The following is a 22,034-nucleotide window of genomic DNA, read 5'->3' on the forward strand; positions in this document are numbered from 1 at the left end:
TAGCATGGGATGGTATGCTGTCTACTTCCTGATCTGGGAATTACTACCACCGACAGCTACCTGTACAGTGTATTCCTACGCTTAGCAGGACTAAGTTGTTTGAGGAGCTTGTGTACAGGGCTGGGTCTCAGCCAGAATACAGATACACATTAATGCAGCTTTAGAAGCATGTGTTCTCCTGTGTGCGGATCCATTATGGCTGTTTTCGGTGCCAGTTAGAACCTACCCTTCAATTTGCGATACAGTCTGAAAGGGAGGGTAAGAAATTTGGGCCTGATCCCCATAGTTCTCTTCAGTGGGATTCTGAATAAGAGTAAGCAATAGTATGGATCTGTATGCAGGATCAGAACCTGTATTTCTAAAATGTCTTGCCTTTCTTTGGTGTTTGAATCACAAACATGGCTTTAGCTAAATATAGGGTTTTTTGATTTATATTAAATATGACCATTTAAAAAATAATCAGTGGGAGGAACAGGAAGTATTTGAATATGCACAGATTCTAGATCAGTGAAGTTTAAGTTTAACTTGACTATTTTTCAAACCACTGATTATCCAAAAAAATTCCTTCCCTGGGGATTTAACATGGTGGAAGGCATGTGTATTTCAATGACCCCGAGTGCTTTGCTGGTGGGAGTTTTAACTCCTGGTAGGGTCACCCAAACTGGATAGGTGTAAGGGTAGGGATCAAACAAAAAACAGTCTGTTCTCAACAGGCTCAACCTAGTCTTGTAAAAAAGTTTCAAAAACACAAAAAGGTAGCCATTCTGGCAAACAGCACGAGAGACAGAGATGGAGGAGCGTTGTTCATGCCCTTCGCAACATCTGCTGGTGTCGAAAGGATCAGATCCAAGAGAGTGGTTACTGTTTGCTGGGCTCTGTATTTTGGCATTTTAAAAATAGATACTATTCATGGGCGCCGACTTATATGGGCTCCTGGGGCTTTAGCCCTAGGAATATTCACAGACAGGGGCTCTGCTCCAGCAATATTTGGAGCTAGGTTTGGAGCTAGGTTTCTCCCCTGCTGTGCGCTGCCGGCAGCCCAGAGCCTTTTAAATCCCAGCCGCGGCAGGGAATCAGAGGGCTCTGGGCTGCCTGCCGCGGCGGGGAGCCCAGAGCCCTCTGATTCCCGGCCGCGGCTGGGATTTAAAAGGCTCTGGGCTGCCCGCGGTGGCAGGCAGCCCTGAGCCCGCTGCTTCCCGCGCGGCGGGGTTTTAAAAGGCTCTGGGCTGCCCGCGGTTGCAGGCAGCCCAGAGCCCTTTAAATCCCAGCCGCGGCTGAGATTTAAAGGGCTCTGGGCTCCCCGCCACAGCGGGAAGCCCAGAGCCCTCTGATTCCCGGCTGCGGCTGGGATTTAAAAGGCTCTGCGCTCCCCGCGGTTGCAGGCAGCCCAGAGCCCTCTGATTCCCGGCAGCTGCTGGGATTTAAAAGGCTCTGGGCTGCCCGCCGCAGCAGGCAGCCCAGAGCCCTCTGATTCCCGGCCGCGGCTGGGATTTAAAGGGCTCTGGGCTCCCCGCGGCTGCCAGCAGCCCAGAGCCCTTTGAATCCCAGCCTCTGTCCGCTGATTGCCCCCTCCCCAGACCCCTGCCCCAACTGCCCCCCAGAACCTCCACCCCCTATCTAAGCCCCACTGGTCCTTGTTCCCGATTACCCCCTCCGAGACCCTGCCCCTAACTGCCCCTTGGGACCTCAGCCCCTATCTAAGCCTCCCTTCTCCTTGTCCCCAACTGCCCCCTCCTGAGACCCCACCCAACTTCCCCCAGGACCGCACCCCTACCTGTCCCCTGATAAACCTCTTAGACTCCCATGCCTATCCAATTGCTGCCTGTCCCCTGACTGCCCCTTCGAACCTCTGCCCCATCCAACTCCCCCTGCTCCTTGTCCCTTGACTGCCCCCCGGGACTCCCTACCTCTTCTCCCACCCCCAAACCGCTGACTGTGCCACTCAGACCAGCGTATCTGGCTCCATGCAGCTCCAGACAGTTGCTGCCATGCTCCCCCATGGAGCCCACAGCCCTCTCCCACCCCCAGCACCTGCCTTCCAGATTTGAACACCTCAAAATTCAGGAGTGCTCAAGCTCGGTTTGGGCAGCTTTTACTTCATTTCTCCCAAATCAGTTTCCCCTGCAAGGTGCCAACTGAAGATGTTGGAGAACAGAGAGATCAGGTGGCTTCCTAATGCCTGGAAAAGAGACAAAGGCCGGAGGAGGGAGTGTCAGTGCCTGTGCGGACTTCTGGGAAGTGCACGGTGTGGAAGGGAATGCTGTGATGCTTTGGAACATCTCCATACAAAGCCAGTCAGGACTCTGGGGGAGCCTCCTCTCTCGGAGCATACTGTCTCCAGGGCAAGAAGCTTACACCTTCCTGGGTCTGACCTCGGAGCATTCAGCATGCACTTCCACGTCATGCACTTTCCAAAGTGAGTCTGCCCAGGCTGGTCCTGGGGCAACCAGAGGTCGCTGCACCCCAACTCCGCAGTCAGATGTGACTCTCAGCCAGACAGTAAAACAGAAGGTTTATTAGATGACGGGAACACAATTTAAACAGAGCTTGTTGGTACAGAAAACAGAACCCCTCTGTCAGGTCCATCTTGGGGGGTGGGGAGCCCAGAACCAAGTTCTGGGTCTCTCCCAATTTCCCCAGCCAGCTCCAAACTGACACTCCCTCCTCTGGCCTCTGTGTCTCTTCTGGACAAGGAGGCCACCTGATCTCTTTGTCCCCAACACCTTCAGTTGGCATCTTGCAGGGGAAACTGAGGCACCCACACAGTATTCAGAGAAAATATTAAGAACATTCCCACTTCATCACAACAGATGCAACAAAATATAATACTGTATATTGAAGTAGGCAAGTGCTGCTTCTGACTTTCCACTTTTAATTGACCCTTGTAATCTTGTGGCACTGACGCGTTGTAGTTTCATTTTATATCGGCTTACAGGGCGGGAGCGGGGGGGGCACCACCATTTTGGGCCCCACCAAAAATTATACAAACCTGCCGCCTATGATACTATTTACCCAATGGAGATTAAGGACTCTGAAGGAGTCATCAAATATGCACTGAGGACATGAACATATATGGTTAAAAATACAGTAGTTACTGCTTATGCTTGAAAAATAAACTTTTTTCATAACCAAAAGGTACCTTCAAAAATCATTATTTGGTGGCTACAATATTTTTAGAAAAATGAATCTCAAATATGAACTAATTTATTTCAAAATTTAATATAACAACAGATTGAGTTACAAAACCACAAACAAAAAAATCCTCCGTCACTCAAAATACGTAACTTTTTTTTTCTTCTTATAAAGTAGTCCTTTAGTTTCATGTTAAACTAAATTAGACGTAAAGAAGGGAGAGCTAAGAATTAAGCCCAGACAAAGATTCTATATGCCACACTTCTGCAATTTGCGTGTCTAGTTTCTTACTGGAAGACAATGGGCAAATATATATATATTCTTATATGTTTGGGGAAAAAATCTACAATGGAATTGCTGAGACAACCTAACTATTGCTTTGGTGTGCAACATTATAATGCTTTAATGGGGTTATTTATCATAATTCCAGCAACTATTCTACTTTAAATAAAGTAAATTTTAGAATGTTATTTAAAAAAAGGCAGCGGGAGGGTTATGGCTAAGAATCAACAACAATAATTACACCAAAATTTACATGTCAGGTTGTGTAGCGATTCAGTAACAGATAAATTAATTTGCACAAGATTTGCACAGTTCAGCTGCTGACCTAGTAATACTACAACAATTACAGAACAGCAAAATATTAGAACATATATCACATCTACTCCTAGCATACTTATCTATACAAGGAATGTAAAGCTGCTAAAAGGGTATTGTTTGCAGTAAGAAATTACCAGAGTAAACATGACTATTTTAATGCTTGTTTTAGGAGTAGCCTCACAACACTAAAACATTCATTCAACCTTAGTTTTCACATTTGTCCAGCTCATTGCTAATCAAAAGTAACAGGCCATAGATTTTTGATCCATTGGTGGAAAAAATCATTTGAGGAAGGAATCTGCTTTTGCTAGATGTCACCAAGACTGACCCCTTCCACTGCCATTAATTCAGATCAAATATTTGCTATTAACAAGCATGTATTGCGGACTGGTGAGCATGTCTTGTTAAAGCAGTTATGTAATAATGAGACTTTTTTTCTAGCTGTAATTCTGTTGTGGGGCCAGGCAAAATGACTCATCTTTTCCATACAAAACTAATTCTTTGACTAGGGGCCCTTTCCCCGGCCTTATTGAATCGGTCATTAGGCTACCTTTTTTTTTAAGACTGGACATGCAGGGGAACAGCCTCTTTCCTTGTGGCTGAGCTCTCACCCAGCCTGTCTCATAGTGCCTGTTCCAAGATCTGGATTGTGCTGGAAGGCAATGCATTTTATTTTCTTTAATATGTGTGTGTGTTAATTTTTGTTTTATTTGTATCTTTGCACGGATAATTGATTATAATGATGTTTATGTTTTGCCCAGTGCTATGATTTACTATTATGTCTTTATATCACAAAATGACATCTGTGTAATACCATTAGCCTTCAGTGCAGTTGCGTAGGTGTCACCGAAAGCTCAATTTGAAGACAGTGGGATCATATTTGTGCCATTGAGGGTGGAATTTGTCCTGCAAAATATTTACTACCTGTGATGATGTACAAGAAGAAAAGAACCCAGCTTGACTCTCAGATCCCAGGCTGAGTTTCCAGAAGTTGTCTTTTTGAAAAACATTTTTAAAATTTGTAAACTGATTACCTAAACCTTACTACTAGAGTTCACTTGAAGTTTTATTCCCATTCAACACAGGACATTGTGGGGAGGAAGTGCCTGCTAATGAATAAGGGAATATCTGTAAATTTATAGTTCATCTCTCCACAGTCATTCTTAGGATGACTATGGCAGCCAAAATTGAGTTATGAAACAATCTAATTTCTTAATGCAAACCTCCCCTGTAAGGTCAACTGGAAAATTAATTTAAAGCCAGGCATGAATACAACTTGTTAGTGAGGAAGAGTCGGCTTTCTTTTCACTAGAACTATACCTGGTGTCTGGTGTGAGAGTTTCTTCGTCCTCGGCTAGAAGCATTATTAGAAATAAAGTAAGAAAAAGAAGAAGATAGTAAATACAGCAAAGATACAAGATACAGAAGTATGCTTCTCACAATTTCACACAATATAATGAATTCCTGAAGTCATGGGAATGAAAACCTGGATTTCAGACCCAGTGTAATATTGGTTGTACATAGGGTTCTGATTTATTTAAAGTGACTAAAACTGCTATTAGGAAATAATGGCAGATTGTGGGATATAACATTAAATTTTTATATTTTTAATGAACTGCAAATTCCTTACCAAAAACAGGCTCCCACTACCATCCATACTTGGATTAAATAAATTGTAAGGAAGTTCAATGTGAATATTGTATTCTTCTGTTTCCCTCTGACTTTAGGAAGTATTATATTGATCAGCTGGGTCATATATTGAACATCATGATCTGCCTCAGTTTACATAAGGTTTTGACCATTACAGCAAGAAGTGTTGAGATCAGCCACCCAGAGAGCTGGTGCCACTACCTTGATAAATGATTCCAAATCACCATTAAACAACTTAGCATTATATTGTGATTGGGGTCTGGGCTTCCTGTGTTTCTGGGGTTTAGGGGGAAGGTTTGGAGGCCTAAGGGAAGGGAATATGATTACTGAGCAAGGTAGAATTAAGTCATACAATAAAATATCTGTAAGCTCGTGGCAAAGTAATAAAACATTTTAAGAGGAAAAAAGGAAAACAAAAATTGTACTTGTCAAACAAAGAAATTTCACAAGATTTAAGTGTAACACAATAAAGAGAGGAAAAATCCTGCTAAAAAGAAATTCCTCACTGATAATTCTGACATCTCTTACAAATCCTCTTTTAAAGTTTATTGTACACTCCCCCAAAAGCGTATGATTGGAATGGTCTTATTTTATATTATCATTCACGAAATGTGCAGTAGGAACGGAAATCCATCCTGCCAACCACAGCATGACACACCAACATTCTAAGCACCTCTTTTATTAAGCAGAGAAGTTGCCTCATGGTGAAGAAACTTCAAATGAAAATTAATGCTGGGCATTGTTTTCCTCAGGGACTTCAAAAAACAATTGATGGACATTTTCATCTGGAGCCAGTAACTGTTAAACAGGTTAGCCTCTCAGATTCAAACTGCAAATTTCTTTTCACAAGAAACAAAAATACACTGCAATTTAGCTAGAGGAATTAAAGGAATAACATCAACATGAAAAACCCATGATGCACTTCTGTCTGCTAAATGTTCACATAGTATTGTTACTATTGTAACACATGGGATGACTAGAACCAAAAGAGATTACTGAAATAAGTATTCTTCTCTAATTCAAAATTTATTTTGTGCACTTGACAGTAGTCGGTGTGTAGTTAGTGTCCCTATATAGTCAGTCAGGATCCTTTGTTTCTATGGCTCTTTCAAGCACCAATAGAAGACCAAAAACCTTTTTTTAAAAGTTAGGAAAAAATTACTTTAAAACCTAAAAAAATGGTGGCGAGACTCTGGGCTGATATTTTACTGGAAATTACTTTTAATTAATCTTTAAATAAATCCTTCTCCCCTAACATTTCTGTTTCCACAGTAGTGCTTTGGTAGCAGTAGAAACTATACCTGAGAAGAGATATCTTACAAAAGTGACAATTTGGAACATTGCATTACACCATAAGAGTGCAGAAATGTTAAAAAAGATTTCATTCCTATTCACCAAAGCAAAAAATTAACCTTTAAATTGATGTGTTTCAACTTTATGAGATTTTATGAAGGCTTCTCTTCTCAATACTTGACATTGACTAAACAGTTCACAAAAGTACTTTATAATTCCAGAAAAAGAAGGACAAGTCAGTCCTTTATCAATTTGAAGTCACAGCATTAGCTTAGTTAGATGCTAGAATGTGTGGTGCAAGTATGCTTCTATACAATTTATTTAACAATACTCTGGTTTCAAAGTCATCACATTCTTCATATAGATGATTTTTGAAACTTTATTATCGGTGTAGTTCCCTACAACACAAAAGAGGTAAAAAAATCTTACCTTGTGGTCATGTATTCAGCTCTGTGACCTAGAGGAGTTCAATGAACAAGGAACTATTCAGTTGTAGCTTATGGAAATAAAAGCTTATTTTTGTATGTAACTATACTTATGGTTGCTAGTTTACTATTCATACTGAATTATTTTTAACCCAAGTTTATTTCACAAGATTTACAACTCTACAACGATTCAGGGTAATGTGAGGTTATTGTCCATCTCCATAGTTTTAAATAACCAAAATAATCCATGTATAAAGCTACTTCTCAGACATTTTCTCTTAAAGAACCATTTGGTAATGTAAATAATGTGATGCAAAATTTCAAATAGCCTCCATTGCTTACACTCATATTTTAATGACTAAATCAATATTAAATAGAGCTATGCCAGGATTAGATTGCATCTGGGCTGGTGCCTAAACTTGTTCAATGCCAAAAATGCAGAGCTCTTGACTGTAACTGCTTGCTAATAACAATTTCTTTATTCTCTTAAGAGTGTGTCAATGCTGCACATTGAGCTGTCCATAGTGATGCCCAAGTCACTTTCCTGAGTTGATATAGTTAATTTATAACTGTGAGGTGTATAAGTAGTTTAATTTTTAGCTTCCCAAGGAGCATTGTTTTGCATTTATAAATAATTAATTTCATTTACCATTGTGTTGCCCATTCACTTAGCTTCGTTAAAGCCCTCTGAAGTTCCTGAGTCTTCTCTGGATTTGACAATTATTTAGGTTAGTCATCTGCAAACTTTTCTACCTCACTGCTCATACCACTCATCTCCCTCCCTCTAGATAATTAAATATATTAAACTAAATAGGACTTAACATGGAACATTGAGTCACCCTGCTGTTAACCTTTTGCAATGATAAAAATTGTTTATCTTAGAAAGGAAAATGAATAAGAGGGAACATGATAGAAATATATAAAATAATGAATGGTCTAGAGAAGGTAGGTGCAGTCAGTAAGGCAAATAAGATGTTAGGATACATAGGAACAGATGGAGAAAAATATGCAAAATATTATAGTGCCATTATACAAATAAGTGGTGCAGCCTCATCTGGATTCTGCGCATACTACTGGTCACTCCTTCTCAAAAAATATTTTGCAGAACTAAAGGAGGTTCAGAGAAGGGTCACAAGAAAGATCAAGGGCATGGGCGGCGGGTATAATAGGCCAGGGAAGGCTCTGCCTTCCTTGGCTGCAGCCGTTGCCTTGGGAGGCTGGGCTGTGTCTGCTCTGGTCCCGGGCCGGCCGTTGTGGCTGGGTCTGCTCTGGCCGAGGCTCGGGTCAGTGGTCCGGCTGAGTCTGCTCTGGCTGGGGCTTGGATTGGTCGGTTGGCGAGGGCTGACCCGGGGCTCTTCTGGTGGCAGGGGTGGTTAGGGCTCAGGGTTCTGGCTGGCCAGGGGCTTCTCTGGCAATAGAAGGGAGGTGTGGGGGGCTCAGGTCCCCAGCTGTGGGGGGCGGGGCCTCGTATGGAAGGGGTTGGACCATGGGGCTAGCCTCCCCAAAGTGGGGGTCCACCTGCCACGCATGGTCCAGGGCATGGAAAAATCTTTCACGTGAGGAGAGAATTAAAGACTGTTTTATTTACCTTTGAAAGAAAATGAATATGAAGGGACATGATAAAAATATGTAAAATAATGAATGGTCTAGAGAAGGTAGACTAGGGAGAGTCCATGAAATTAAAAGGTGGCAAATTCAAAATCAATTGAAGGAAAAACATTTTCATACACTATATTTTGAAACTGTGGAACTCTGTCACAGGATTTCATTGGGGCCAAAAAGTTAACAAGATTAAAAAAGGGATTGGACATTTATATGGCTAAAAAGAATATTAGAGTCATAATAGCTAATGCAAACAAATTCTGGAAAAAACCTTCAGACTTCAAGGTTTAGTCCCATCGCTAGCTACTGGAGATCAAGATGAGATCTGCTGTGAGGGGCTCATTATTCTGCCTAATATGAGGTTTCTTTTACCTTCCTCTGAAGCACTGGTATTAGCTCTTGTTGGAGTCAGGATACTGGACTAGATGGGCCACGGGACTGAACCAGTTTGATAATTAGTATGTTTCCTATATTTGTTATTGACATGATTAAAAAAAACAGTTACTAACCTTTCTGTAACTGTTGTTGTTCGAGATGTGTTGCTCATGTCCATTCTATGTTAGGAGTGCACGTGCCATGTGCATCATTGCCAGTGATTTTTCCCTCAGTGGTATCCGCTGGGCCGGCTCTAGCTCCCTCTGGTGCCACACGCTTATGTGTCAGTATAATGGGCCCTGCTGGCCCTGCACCGTCTCAATTTCTTCTTGCTGGCTAACTCCAACAGAGGATTAGGACAGTGGATTATGGAATGGACATGAGCAACGCATCTCAAAGAACAACAGTTACGGAAAAGGTAGTAACTGTTTTTTCTTCTTTGAATGCTTGCTCATGTCCATTCCACGTTAGGTGACTCACAAGCAGTACCCAAGGAGTGGCCTCCGAGTTCATGGACATGCATATTACAACACTGCTCTGCCAAATCTGGCATCATCTTGTGCCTGCTGGGTGCTGGCATAGTGGAAGGAGAAGGTATGCACTGATGACCAGGTTGCAGCCCAGCAGATATCTTGAATTGGGATCTGGGCCAGAAACGCAGCTGATGAGGGGTGAGTTTTTGTCAAATGAGCGGTCAAGACAGCAGGAGGTGGAAAGTCCACCTGCTCGTAGCAGCCCGAATACAGGAGGCTATCCAGGATAAGATTCTCTGGGCTGAAACCAGCAGGCCTTTCATCCTTTCTGCTACTGCCACAAGGAGTTGCATAGATCTACGGAACGGCTTAATCCTCTCAATGTAGAAGACTAGGGCATGTCTGACATCCAGTGAGTGAAGCTGTGGCTCTTCTGAATTCCCATGTGGCTTTGGGAAGAAAAATTGGCAGGTTACTATGGAACTGTGAAACCACCTTTGGAAGGAAGGCCAAGTGGGGACACAGCTGAATCTTGTCCTTAAAGAACACTGTGTATGGTGGTTCTGACATAAGGGCCCTGATTTCTGAGACCCTTCTGGCTGAGGTAATCACTATCAGGAAGGCAACCTTCCAGAAGAGAAACAGCAGAGGACATGATGTTAGCGGCTCAAAAGGAGGGCCCCTGACTCTTGACAGGACCAGGTTTAAATCCCAGGGTAGAATCAGCTTGCAAGTCTCCAGGTAAAGTCTCTCTAACCCTTTAAGCAAGTGGATGGACATCTCATGTGAGAAAACTGACCTACCACTCACTGGCAGGTGAAAGGCCGAGATCGCCATTAGGTGTACCTTGATAGATGCAAGGGCCAGACCTTGCTATTTTAGGTGGAGCAGGTATTCCTGTATAGATTGAAGGGAAGACCAAGTAAGAGACAGACTTTGTTGGGAAGACCATATAGAGAAATGCTTCCACTAGGCCAGGTAGGTAGCACGAGTAGACGGCTTTTTACTACCTAGAAAGACTTGGCGGTCTTGTTCTGAACAAGCTTGTTCCTCCGGGTTCAACCATGGAACGTTCATACAGTCAGATGAAGGGCCACGAGGTTCATGTGGAGTAAACATCCGTGGTCTTGCGAGATCATGTCTGCACGGAGTAGGAGGGTAGCAGAGGCACTACTGACGTGTAGCAGCGTGCTGAACCAATGTTGGTGTGGCCATGCCAGCACTATAAGGATAACACTCACCTTGTCCTGCTTGATTTTCAGAAGGACCTGAGGAATTGGAGGAAACACATAGATTAGGAGCTCTGCCAATGGAAGCAGGAAGGTGGCTGAAAGGGATCTGGGCTGTGACCATGAAGCAAGCAAACTTGAGGGCATTTCCTGTTCTGTCTGGTTGCAAACAGGTCTACCTGGGGAGATCCCTACCTTTGGAAGATTAACCTGGTACTCTCTGTGTGAAGAGACCATTCGTGGTGAGAGGAGAAAGATCTGCTGCGGCGATCTGCCAGGGCTTTCCGGGCTCCTGGAAGACGGATAGCCATGAGGTGAATGGAGTGTTGCAAGCAGAAGTCCCACAGATGGACGGTCTGCTGACACAGGGTGGAGGACTGCACTTCTCCCTGTCTGTCAATGTAGAACATGGCTGCCGTGTTGCCTGTAAGCACTCATACTACTTTGCCCATGATCTGGGGAAGAAACACTTGGCAAGGTAAGTGGACCGCTCTGAGCTCTCTGACATTTGTGTGTAGGGAAAACTTTTCCTGGGACCACAAGCCCTGAGTCCTTAGGCGATCGAGATGGGCTCTCCAACCTAGATGGAAGCATCCAAAACTAGAGACACTGATGGGACAAAAGGAAGGCCCCTAAATGCCGACCAGGGGTCCTTCCACCAACCAAGGGAGGCGAGGACCAGGGCTGGAACACTAAGCACTGAGTCCAAGTGATGTCTGTTCAATGAGAACACTGAAGCTAACCATGTCTGTAGGGGTCTGAGGCACAGCCTTGCGTGTCGTACCATGTAAATGCACACAGCCATGTATGCCAGGTGCTTGAGGCAAACCTTGGCTGTTGTGACGGGGTGGACTTTGACTCTGGATATCAGATCTGACATTGTCTGGAATGGAGCCTCTGCAAGGAAAGCTCTGGTCTGTGTCGAGCACTGCCCCGATAAACTCTATTCTCTGGACTGGAATGAGAGTCGATTTTTGTTCATTTATCAACAGGCCCAGTGCTCAGAAGGTGGCTTGGACCAGGCTGACGCTGTTCTTTACTTGAGCCTCTGAGTGGCCCTTGATCAGCCAGTCGTCGACGTACAGGTTGACTCAGACCCCTCGCCTTCTAAGGAAGGCTGCTACCACTGCCATAGATTTCGTAAAAACCCAGGGTGCTGCAGACAGACCAAAGAGGAGGACAGTGAATTGGTAATGGGACTGGTTTACTACGAACCTGAGGAATTTCCTGTGGCCTTGGAAGATGGAAATAGGTGTCCCTGAAGTCAAGGGTGGCATACCAGTCCCCTGGATCCAGGAAGGGAATGATGGAGCCCAGGGAGACCATATAGAACCTCAGTTTATTAAAATAACTGTTGAGGAGGCGCAAGCCCAGGATGGGTCAAAGAAACCCCCCTGCCTCTGGGATTAGGAAATATCGGGAGTAAAACCCCTTCCCTCTCACGTTTCAAGGCACCTCTTCCACGGCCCCACCTGTAGGAGTGCTTTCACCTCTGGGGCTAGAAGTTACTAGTGAGAAGGGTCCCTGAAGAGGGATGGAGGTGGGAGGGAGGGGTGGAGGAAAACTGAAGAGTATAACTGTTCACCACTGTATTCAGTACCCAGCGGTCTGACGTGATGAAGGACCATGCTGGGCTGAAGTGGGAAAGTTGGTCCAAAACCAAAAGATTCAGGAGCAGAATCAGATGTCAGGTGCACCTTCAAAAGTTCTGGTTGGGACCTCCTGAGTATCTATGCGACCCCAGCAGTGAGGTTGAGGTGGATGGGAATGGTTGACAACACTTCTAACTCCTGGTCCTTTTCTTGAGCAGGATTCTCAAGAATCTCCACCTTAGATTCTGTCACGGTGGCAGAGCTGAGAAGCGCGTCAGTTGATTAGGCCTGAAATGCCTCCTCAAAAGAGCTGGAGCATAGAGACCCAGTGATCTGAGGGTAGCCCTTGAGTCCTGCAGGCCATGGATCTTTGTGTCCGTTTGCTCAAAAAATGGTGAAGTACCCTCGAATGGGAGTTCTTGGATTGTCTGTTGGACCTCCTGTGGTAGCCCCAAGGACTGCAGCCAAGAGCACTGCCTCATAGCCACTGCGGAAGCCATCATTCTGGCTGCCGCATCAGCGGTGTGCAGGGCTGCCTGGACTGAGACTCTGGATATGTTCTTTCCCTCCTCTAAGAGGGCAGAAAACTCTTGCCTGGCATCATGAGGCAGCGAGTCTTTAAATTTCATCAGAGTCCCACATATTGTAATCGGACTGCCCCAGCAGGGCTTGCTGGTTAGACATACGAAGCTGCAATCTGCTCATTGAAGAAAAATTTTGTCAAACAGATCTAGACTCTTTAAGTCTTTCTGTTTGGGGGTAGAACTTGCCTGGCCTTGTCTGTCCCTCTCATTGGCCGCTGTTATGACTAGAGACACAGAAGGAGGGTGAGAATATAAGTACTCATACCCTTTGGTTGGCACATAGTATTTCTCCTCTACCCTCTTTGAAGTGGGAGGGAGAGAAGATGGGGTCTGCCACAGTGCTCTGACTGGACCTCTAACAGCCTCATTGATGGGCCAACTTAGATGGCGCTGCTTCAGCCAAAATGTCAGTGAGGCTATGGATTTTTTGAACACCTGAACCTCTAGTCACAGATTAGCAGCTATTCTCTTTAAAAGCTCCTGAGGGGCTCTCCTGCTCGGACCCAAGACAGACTCGGGGAGGAGAAGTAAGAGGCCTGTACTGGATGAAGAGCTTTCTCCTTTTCTTTTGCCCCTATTACTTCCATCAGGCCCACATCTTGCACGTCGGTAACAGGCTTGGTACTAGAGTCGGATTCTGGTGCCAAATGGAGCAGTGCAGGAGCCAGCCTCTCAGACCTGAGCAGGACTGGTGGGATGACAGCCCCGGTACCGGGGGAAAACCCCATAGGCTCCAGAATGGCCACTGCATCAGCCACTGCCCTGCCAGCCAGGTGCCAGTGGAGGGACCTGCACCGGGATCTGGTGGGATGTAGGATGGATACTGCTGGCGACTCTTGGGATGGGTGTAGGACTCCACCTTAGATTCCAAAGAGGAGGCCTCTTGAGGTAACCACAGGGGAGCGGTACCCCTTGCTTCTGCCAGTTGGTGCCACAGGTGTGGGGACTGGTGCCAGACCGGAGATGAGCTCACAGATGAAAGAAGGGCTGGCTTGCCTCTGGAAGGTACCAAGGGCCCTGGTGCTGGGAAAAAGCTTGGAGCTCCATACTCTCCTTCTGCTCATGCTCATCAGAGCAGGCGGTTCTCCCACTGGGGTCAGTGGCACCAGGAGAGATAATAAGTCCCTGGCTGCTTTAAAGGCCTCTGGGGTAGAAGGCACTGCAATCCCACTTGCACAGCAATGACTTCCTGGCACAGCCGGGGGTGGGGAGGGGGCGTGTTCCTGCACCGAGCTCAACTGCTCTTGGGGCAGAGTTGATGGTGCTGCCATAGGACTGGGGATGGAGGAGTGGCCTGATGTGGGTTGCACTCCACTGCCTTCCTCCTGTTTGCCTTTTCTTGACACTAGGGAGTGTCTTCTCTTGGAGTGCTGATTCTTATGTTTTTTCCTCGGCACTGGAGATAAAGAACGGTGCTGAGAAACATGAAGTGCCAGAGGGGTGCTTCGCACTGAAGCGCTTGGTGCCCAATCCAATCAGCTTGGCTCCGACGCTGGTCTAAGAGCGGCTTCCATTAGGATAGCTCTCAGTCTATCCTCTCGGTCTTTCTTCATACAAGACTTAAGGTCCCGACAGATTTGACAGCGTTCTTGTATGCGAGTCTCTCCCAGAAGCTTCAGACAACTGGAGTGTACGTCGCTCACTGGCATACGCTTGAAGCCCAGGGACTGGGGCATGCCTGGCCCCAGGGAAAAAGGGAGCCTCTCTACACTAAAGGGCGGGGACTAACTATCTACCCGAATACTATTTTACACTACTACTACACTAACATACTAAGTTTAAGAGGAAAAAAATGCCTTGCCGAAGCAAGAGGAGCTGTTCCAGTAACCGTCCCAGGTGGTAAGAAGGAACAGAGAGGGTGTGGAGCTGGCAGTGCCCTTTATACCGGTGCATAAGCGTGCGGCAGCAGAGGGTGATAAAGCTGGTCTGACAGATACCACTGAGGGAAAAATTTCCAGTAATAGTGCATGCACTGCGCACGCATCTAACGTGGAATGGACATGAGCAAGCACTCAAAGACGAACATCTCTTACTTATTTTTCCAAATCTGAAGATACAGGTTCACCACAATAAATAAATACTGAAATAAAAACTGAACTTTAGCAACTAAACTAACTTTGGTAGCCTATCACCTCAGCTAAAAAGCTGTGTCTTCTGGCTTCAGGTAACATTTGCTTGCAGTGTTTAGCTTGTTTTAGTCTATGTCTACAGTAGGTGTTATGGGTGAGATTCCCTAGCTTGAGTAGTCATATTTGTGCTAGCTCAGTAGGTTAGCTATGGTAGCATGGCAGTGGCATTGGCTAACTGTGCTCAGTAAAACCTGCCTGAACCCCATGGATACATACCTGGCTCAGCTAGTCTGTGCCACCATGGCTACATCACTGTGTTTAGCGCCCGCTCAATGAAAGGTAGCATGAGTATGTCTATGTGAGCTACGGAATCACACCCCTCGCTCCTAGTGTAGACATAACCTTAGTTTTACAGTGTAGTGATGTTAAGAACATACCCAACCTGACAAAGCATTGCCACCTGCTCAGAGTTTTGTCCTAATTTTGGTAGGGCTCTGCCACTTCCAGCAAATGTGCCCACAAAGGAACTGTATTTGGGGGTGGTATTACATGAGAGTTCCAGTACAATTCTGTGGGACAATGAAAGTCATGAAGGTAGCAATCATATGCTACATGAATGTATGCGAAGGGAAAAGAGAACTCAAGTCTCTACATGTTTCTGTTAACTACTAAGCCATATAATAGGTACATCCAAAATAGCTTCCTTTTCTCTCTTTCAATCTATTCTATGTATACAAGGTGTACCCATATCTAGTTTTAATTAATGTAGTACCATTTCAAGAGGCTCCAAATTCAGTTTTGTCAGAAATACATGACTTGGCATTACAACTTATGCACAATTTGTTTTTCCACCAAAATTCATAGAAACTGTGTCTGTATAAACTATCAATTTATGTCACAGTTTAACGATAAATTACCAACACACACTCTCTCTCTTTCTCTAAACAAACAAATAAATAAATAAATAAAATTGAGAGGAATCAGTTTCCCAAACAGCTGTGGAAGTTTAAGTTAATTTTTGGATAATAGACTTTACAGAATCCTTTTTCAGGATGACCATGTATCTGTTTAAAGAAACCAGTGAAGAATTTTAAGACTGCTTGTTATAGGATTTATCTATACTCAAAAGACACCTGCTCTAATTACCCTCTCACCATCTTCAGTACAGCAGGGACAGCAGGGAGTGAGAGAAGACCGAAGCACAAGGATGGCAGAATGGGGGCTGTCCCACTGCTCCCTTCTCCTTTAGTCCTCCACTTAGTCATTAACTGGGCCAGGGGAGATGGGCCCACCTGAATGGCGGGCTGCTGGATGCACCTCTCTTCCCTCACTTATTAAGCTAGTTTGGGTGTTTCAAAAGTCTCTTACTCTACTGTTAGCTGCCCCTCCCTCCCCTTCATTTGTTGTAGAGTTGGAGCTGTGCCATTTATGATGCTGTTGGTCTAACCAGTCACCTGTTTCTAGGGATCAGAAAGGAATTTTTCCCATTAGGGCAAACTGGCATGAGGTCCAGTGGATTTTTCCACCTTCCCTGCAGCCTCCTGGAGGCACAACTGGGTTGAAAGCAGAAGAATTCCAAAATTCATGTAATGCTGGTATGACCACTGACTCGTTGCAACTTGTGGCTGGTGTCCTGTGTGTATAAAGACTAAAAAGGCCAGCTCCCAGAGGTAACCAAGACCCAGGATTTCACTGTTGGACCTTGTTCTCAGCAGAGGAGAGGGACTTGGAGTCTTTGCGGAATGAAACAATCCCCAGCCCTGTGGCCTCTATCACTGCAGTACCCAAGTTATTTTTTGGTTTGTGGTTAAAGTCCTGTGAGAGCACAGGGCAGGCAGTGTAGTTCCCCTCCGCAAGGTACAATTAATAGGGTTGTGGCGTACGATTAATTCCATCCCAAGTGTCTGTCTCTCATTCACCTGCATGTCCTGGACAGTCTACTCATGATTCTGCTTGGCTTGACCACTTGATAATTGATTTAATGGTGGTCTATTTAACTTTGACAAACAAATCCGATATTAACCCCAGGTACATGATCTGTCTGTAAAAAGACATAGGTTGATCGGGGTGATCAGGATCCAGATGCTATCAAAATTTTAGATTCCTTCTGAGTTTGGATTTTTATTCAAACTATATCTGTGATCTGGATGCAAATCTGGATCTGCCATCCTGACTGAACAGGTGGAACTTTTTTGAGAACAGATTTTATCACAAAATTTCCATTATTTCTGCTTTCCCCAACATCTTGCTTCCTCCCATCTCTTGGGCCCCCACTCGCTAATGCTGTCTTGTGGTAAATGGGTTCATTTGCTTGTCTCCCCCTCCCTGGTACTTCAGTGTGCCAGTTGGTGACACTTCCCTAGTTCTTCTTTTGAGGACCACCTGATCCTGCAATCAGATCCCCAAGGGCAGGTCCCCATCCTGGAGTGGAGCCACAGTGGGGCTCTGCGGGGCATGAGAGTCTGTGCTGGTGGCTCCAGTTGCAGGATAGGGGTCTTACAGAATGTTGCCATTTACATGTTTACAAAACTCTCTCTGCAAAAAAATTCAGGAAGCAAAAACAGTACGTCTTGCAGCGCTTTTGATTCAGCATGTGCCTAGTATTGTATTATTTCTCAAATCAGAACACAGATGTTTCATTCAATAGTTTCATTCCCAAATGCATTCATTTGTCCACATTGTTATATTTGTAAAATACAAACTAATATCTGTTGAAGAAACAAAACCAGTTTATAGCTTTCTCTTGTGCAGGAAAAGGCTCTAACCATTGCATTGAATTATGACTGGTAAATAAATCAGGCCTGTATTTATTGGGTACTAGCACTCTGAGCTTTGTAATTTTCCACTGCATACACTTTAAATATTTTAGTGTGTTCACCCTAGAATTGCTTTTCAGTATCTTCTGCATCATTTACCTTCTCCAAGTGTCCTGTGCAGTAAGTCATGTTTTGCTTGCAGCTTTGTGATGAGATTACTCCCTTCCAGGAATTCTCTGAATTTCTGCAGAGATGAAGATCAATGGATTAATTGTATCTGTTACTTCAATTCCTTTTGAAAACACTTACTACAGGTGTTTGGACCAGATCACATGGCTGAAGAAGCAACCAACATACCATGAAATAGAACTGCTCAGTCTCCTGCTGGTTAGCTCTTCTTTTTGCAATGCTGGGCTTACTCATGTACGTCTCAGAGACTGTTGACTTCACAGACTCTGTAGAGCGACTGTGCTGGAAACATTCTGACACGTCATAGTCCTCAATGGTGACCATGTCTTGTATTGTCTGCAAAGTGGCTTCTGTCGTTTTCTTAACCTGGTGTGAATAAGTGCAATTTATGGAATAGAAAGGAAGATACATAAATTCTAGAAGCAGCTTACAATGGAAACTAGTGACTGAAATGAATTCACTCTTACATGCTTTGTGAATGAACTGCGGTGTATGACAATAGCAAGTGACATGTTCTACACTGGCGTAGAATAGAAAAAAAGAGATAATTGGTTCCTAGGTATGTCTCTATGCTTTAATAAGTTACTATAAGTAAATACAGGCTGTTCTCCTGTTGACTGAGTAACAACCTCAGAATTTGGCTTCTGAACAATAAAGTAGAAAAAAAGTGGTAGTGAATAGAAACAGTACTGGTACTCTAACCTGAACTGTCGGCTCCCCAGATTAAAATATGATTGAGCACATCTGATGGCATGGCTGGCAGTGCACTGTGTGCTGCCATGAGAAACTCTGGTGCAACAATAACCATATGTTGGTAAGGGGTTCGATGTATTGTAAAGATCATGTCTATAACCCACAGGTGCAATATGGAGGAAGAGAAGATGGAAGAAGGTACAGTTCACACAGCTATCATAGCATCTTCTACTAGCTGCAGAATTGGGTAGCTAGTATGCCCATTCAGAGTGGATAGATGACTAGAAACAGAACAAGAGATACACTGCATCCCCACAATGAAAAGTCAAGTGATAAGATCCAGATGATAGTGTGTGTACCATCAAGCTCTTCGGTAGTGAATATGTTTGGAGGTGAAGCTGGTGACCTGTGCCCTTGCTCCATAAAGTCACTTGTACATACACCTCCTTTGCACAAGCACATCTGACTCTGTGAAACAATGCTTCCCCAGTCATATGCCCTGGCCTACTATCATGAGCCTCCTGCTTGCTTCTCCCTATATTTGTGCACTCATGTGGTGAGCAATTAAACACCCTTTCTTATCTTCTCTCAATTTAATCTTGCTTTCCCCCCACATCTCCTGAATGGTGAATCTGAGTTACTTTCTGAATTTAAATAGTTTATTAAACGATTGTATGTTTGTTTACATAAGTATTTGGATTCTGATTCAGGCCTTCAAGGTCTGAATAGAATAAGAAAATGCCATGGCTTTTAGTTTTAGGAACAGATTCTCATTTACACTTCTTTAAAATGGGTGCAAGTATAATTTATGCACACTTTAAGGCCCCCACATGCTGCCAGAGTGGTGTGAAGAGCCCTTAGTTTTTTTAAATTCTTTTTAAAGGAAAGAGCAACTTTCTTTTACTAGGTGAGCCATCATCAGGAAAGGCATTCTATATCACCATGTATAAATAGCTCTAGCTAAGAGCATAACAAAGATTCTGCCTTTGCAGCCATAGAACTCAGCCAAAATTCCTTCATCCTTCAGAGCTGGCACTCTGGGGAATAGCCATTTGTTAAAACCATGGTAGAGAGAGGGGAGGGGGAATTAAATAATTAGATCTCAGTAATTCTGCTAATAATACTTCTTAGAATCTCAGCAACTGCCTCCAAAATTGACAAATTCCATTTTATGGGAGACAATAAAAGTAACAGTTTTTATCTATCTATCTAGAAATATATAAAACAATAATGTTAAAACTTGAAAATCCCAAATGTATGGAACATGAATAAATCTAGAATCTGTGTTCTCCTGTATAAAAACAAATCCATACAAACAGCTGCAATGGGAGATTCCTTGCAGCGGCTTGCCAATGACCTTAGCTATGAGGTACTGAAAAGGGGGAAATTTACTATGCAAGTTTCAACAAAGACTCATTGGCTGACATGCACATGTATTGCCAAGAGTTGAAACATGCTGGTTTTCGCTTAAATACATTAGTTTCAGTAAAGGTGGACTGAGTAGTTACAAAGAAAGTGCAGTAGTTTCAACAAATGCCATTGGTTTAAAACCACCACAACCACCTAAATGTGAGTAACTTGAACTATATTTGGTTTAAAAATAAATGCACTGGCTGGAATACAAAAGTGTTTCTTTAAAAAGCAAAATTAATGCGCTACACATATGGGTCAAATAAAGAGAAGCATTAGCTGAAACACTGAGCATCATGTATTTTTTAAGATGAAAAATATCCAGATAAATAAGAATATTTTCAATGAATCCTAAATGTAAAGGAATCGATAGATACAAGCTCAAACACACACACAATGAATTCTCACTGAAAGCATTTTTAAACCACTTATAACTGATACTGACTCGTTATTGACTTCATTCCAGGCCTTTACTAAAAGAACAATGGATGTTTGTACCAAACCATGGAGGTGTTTTTGGTTTGATCCATTTCTACAGGTGACTCAATGATCTGTAGGGCCAAATTCTGCACTGTACACCTTCTGTGCAGCTCCTCTGACTGACGGTGATACATTCGAGATGTATTAAGGCATAATTTCACCTTTGGGGTACAGTTTTTAACCTCTGAAATGTTTATAGATATTTGATATTGTGTATAGATTTAAACCATTTTAGTCTAAATCAGTGGTTCTCAACATATTTACCACTGTGGGCCGCATCCAATACTACCTGTATGGCCCTGAGGATCTCACATGGGCTGCAGCTCTGTGCTGACTGGGCTGCAGGTTGAGAACCACTGGTCTAAATTATGTATCTTAGTTTTTCACACAGTGGAAATCAGGGGTGGCAGGTGAACCATGAGCTTGGGGAGGCTAGCCCCTGGCCTGGCCCTGCCTTTCTGCCCGAGGCCCCCCCCCCCCTCTTCACCCCAATGGGGCCCAGAGTGCCCCCCCCACCCTCAGCCCTGGGCCACCCGAGTGCCTCCAGCCCCGGAGTGCTGGGTGGCATGGCCACAGTGGCTGGGGGACCCAGCCACTCCAAGTCCCACCCACAGGTCGGCCACCTTAGCCCCAACCCCAGCCTGCCTGGGCTGGGGCCAAGGGCAAAGCGGCAAGCAGGAGGGGCCACATGGAGCTGTCTGGAGCTATGACGCGTGCCTCCCATGGTAGAAATCCTCCCTCTCCCAAAATGCTGTTTATCACACTTAACAAGCTCAGACAAATCTCACCTCTTCATTTTCAATTTTGAGTGTGGCCAGTCGTGACTGTAGCTGTTGATACCTGAGCATAAGTTCTGCTTGTACCGGTTGCTGGGCACTGACCTGACAAACCTAACAAAGAATCAAAAATGGCTATTACACTCAGAGAAAATTTCAATTCACCAATGCTGGCTTCTATCACTCTCTTTAAAGCCAAATGACTTGCTGTTGAAACTATTAAAAATGTAATAAAATAATTGATTTGGAAAATACATACTTTAAATTTAGATGTGCATGTATTATGAGATGTAGAAATAGTCACAATAGTCTACGAAAATAGACAGCAGCCTTGATGTTCCTCTGCAATATGGCTTTTGGCTGCTACAGGCATAGGTGCCAACTTCTCCTGGCGCCGGTGGAGGCTCACGCCCCCCCGCCCCGACTCCACCCCTGCCCTGCTCCCCATTCCAACCCCTTTCCCAAAGTCCCCACCCCAACTCCTTGCCCCGACTGGACTCCTTCCCCAAATCCCCGCCCCAGCCCCGCCTCTTCCTCGCCTCCTCCTCAGGGAGAAGGTGGAGGTGGGGGGACGGGGTGGGGAGCTGCCAGTGGGTATAGAGCACCCACCAATTTTTCCCCGGCAGTGCTCCAGCCTGGGGCATCCAAGATTTCCCTTTTGGAAGGGAAATCCCCAGATGCAGTAGCATTCTATGCCTCCACCAGT

General features: G+C 44.5%; 1 protein-coding gene across 4 annotated transcripts in view; it reads right to left on the reverse strand.

Annotated features, from left to right (window-relative positions):
• The window catches only part of SRGAP1 (SLIT-ROBO Rho GTPase activating protein 1), a 242,346-nt gene that overhangs the window by 40,043 nt on the left and 180,269 nt on the right, over window positions 1-22,034 (reverse strand). For all 4 annotated transcript variants that reach the window (XM_039502442.1, XM_039502423.1, XM_039502449.1 and 1 more), the window contains exons 8-12: window positions 21,341-21,442; window positions 18,138-18,335; window positions 17,940-18,024; window positions 7,105-7,132; window positions 5,053-5,086 (exon numbers count right to left, since the gene is read on the reverse strand). In XM_039502442.1, the coding sequence (XP_039358376.1) occupies window positions 5,053-5,086; window positions 7,105-7,132; window positions 17,940-18,024; window positions 18,138-18,335; window positions 21,341-21,442 (447 nt within the window). The remainder of the gene's footprint in view (window positions 1-5,052; window positions 5,087-7,104; window positions 7,133-17,939; window positions 18,025-18,137; window positions 18,336-21,340; window positions 21,443-22,034) is intronic.

The sequence above is a fragment of the Mauremys reevesii genome, linkage group 1 (genome assembly GCF_016161935.1).
Source record: "Mauremys reevesii isolate NIE-2019 linkage group 1, ASM1616193v1, whole genome shotgun sequence".
NCBI classification, from domain to species: domain Eukaryota; kingdom Metazoa; phylum Chordata; order Testudines; family Geoemydidae; genus Mauremys; species Mauremys reevesii.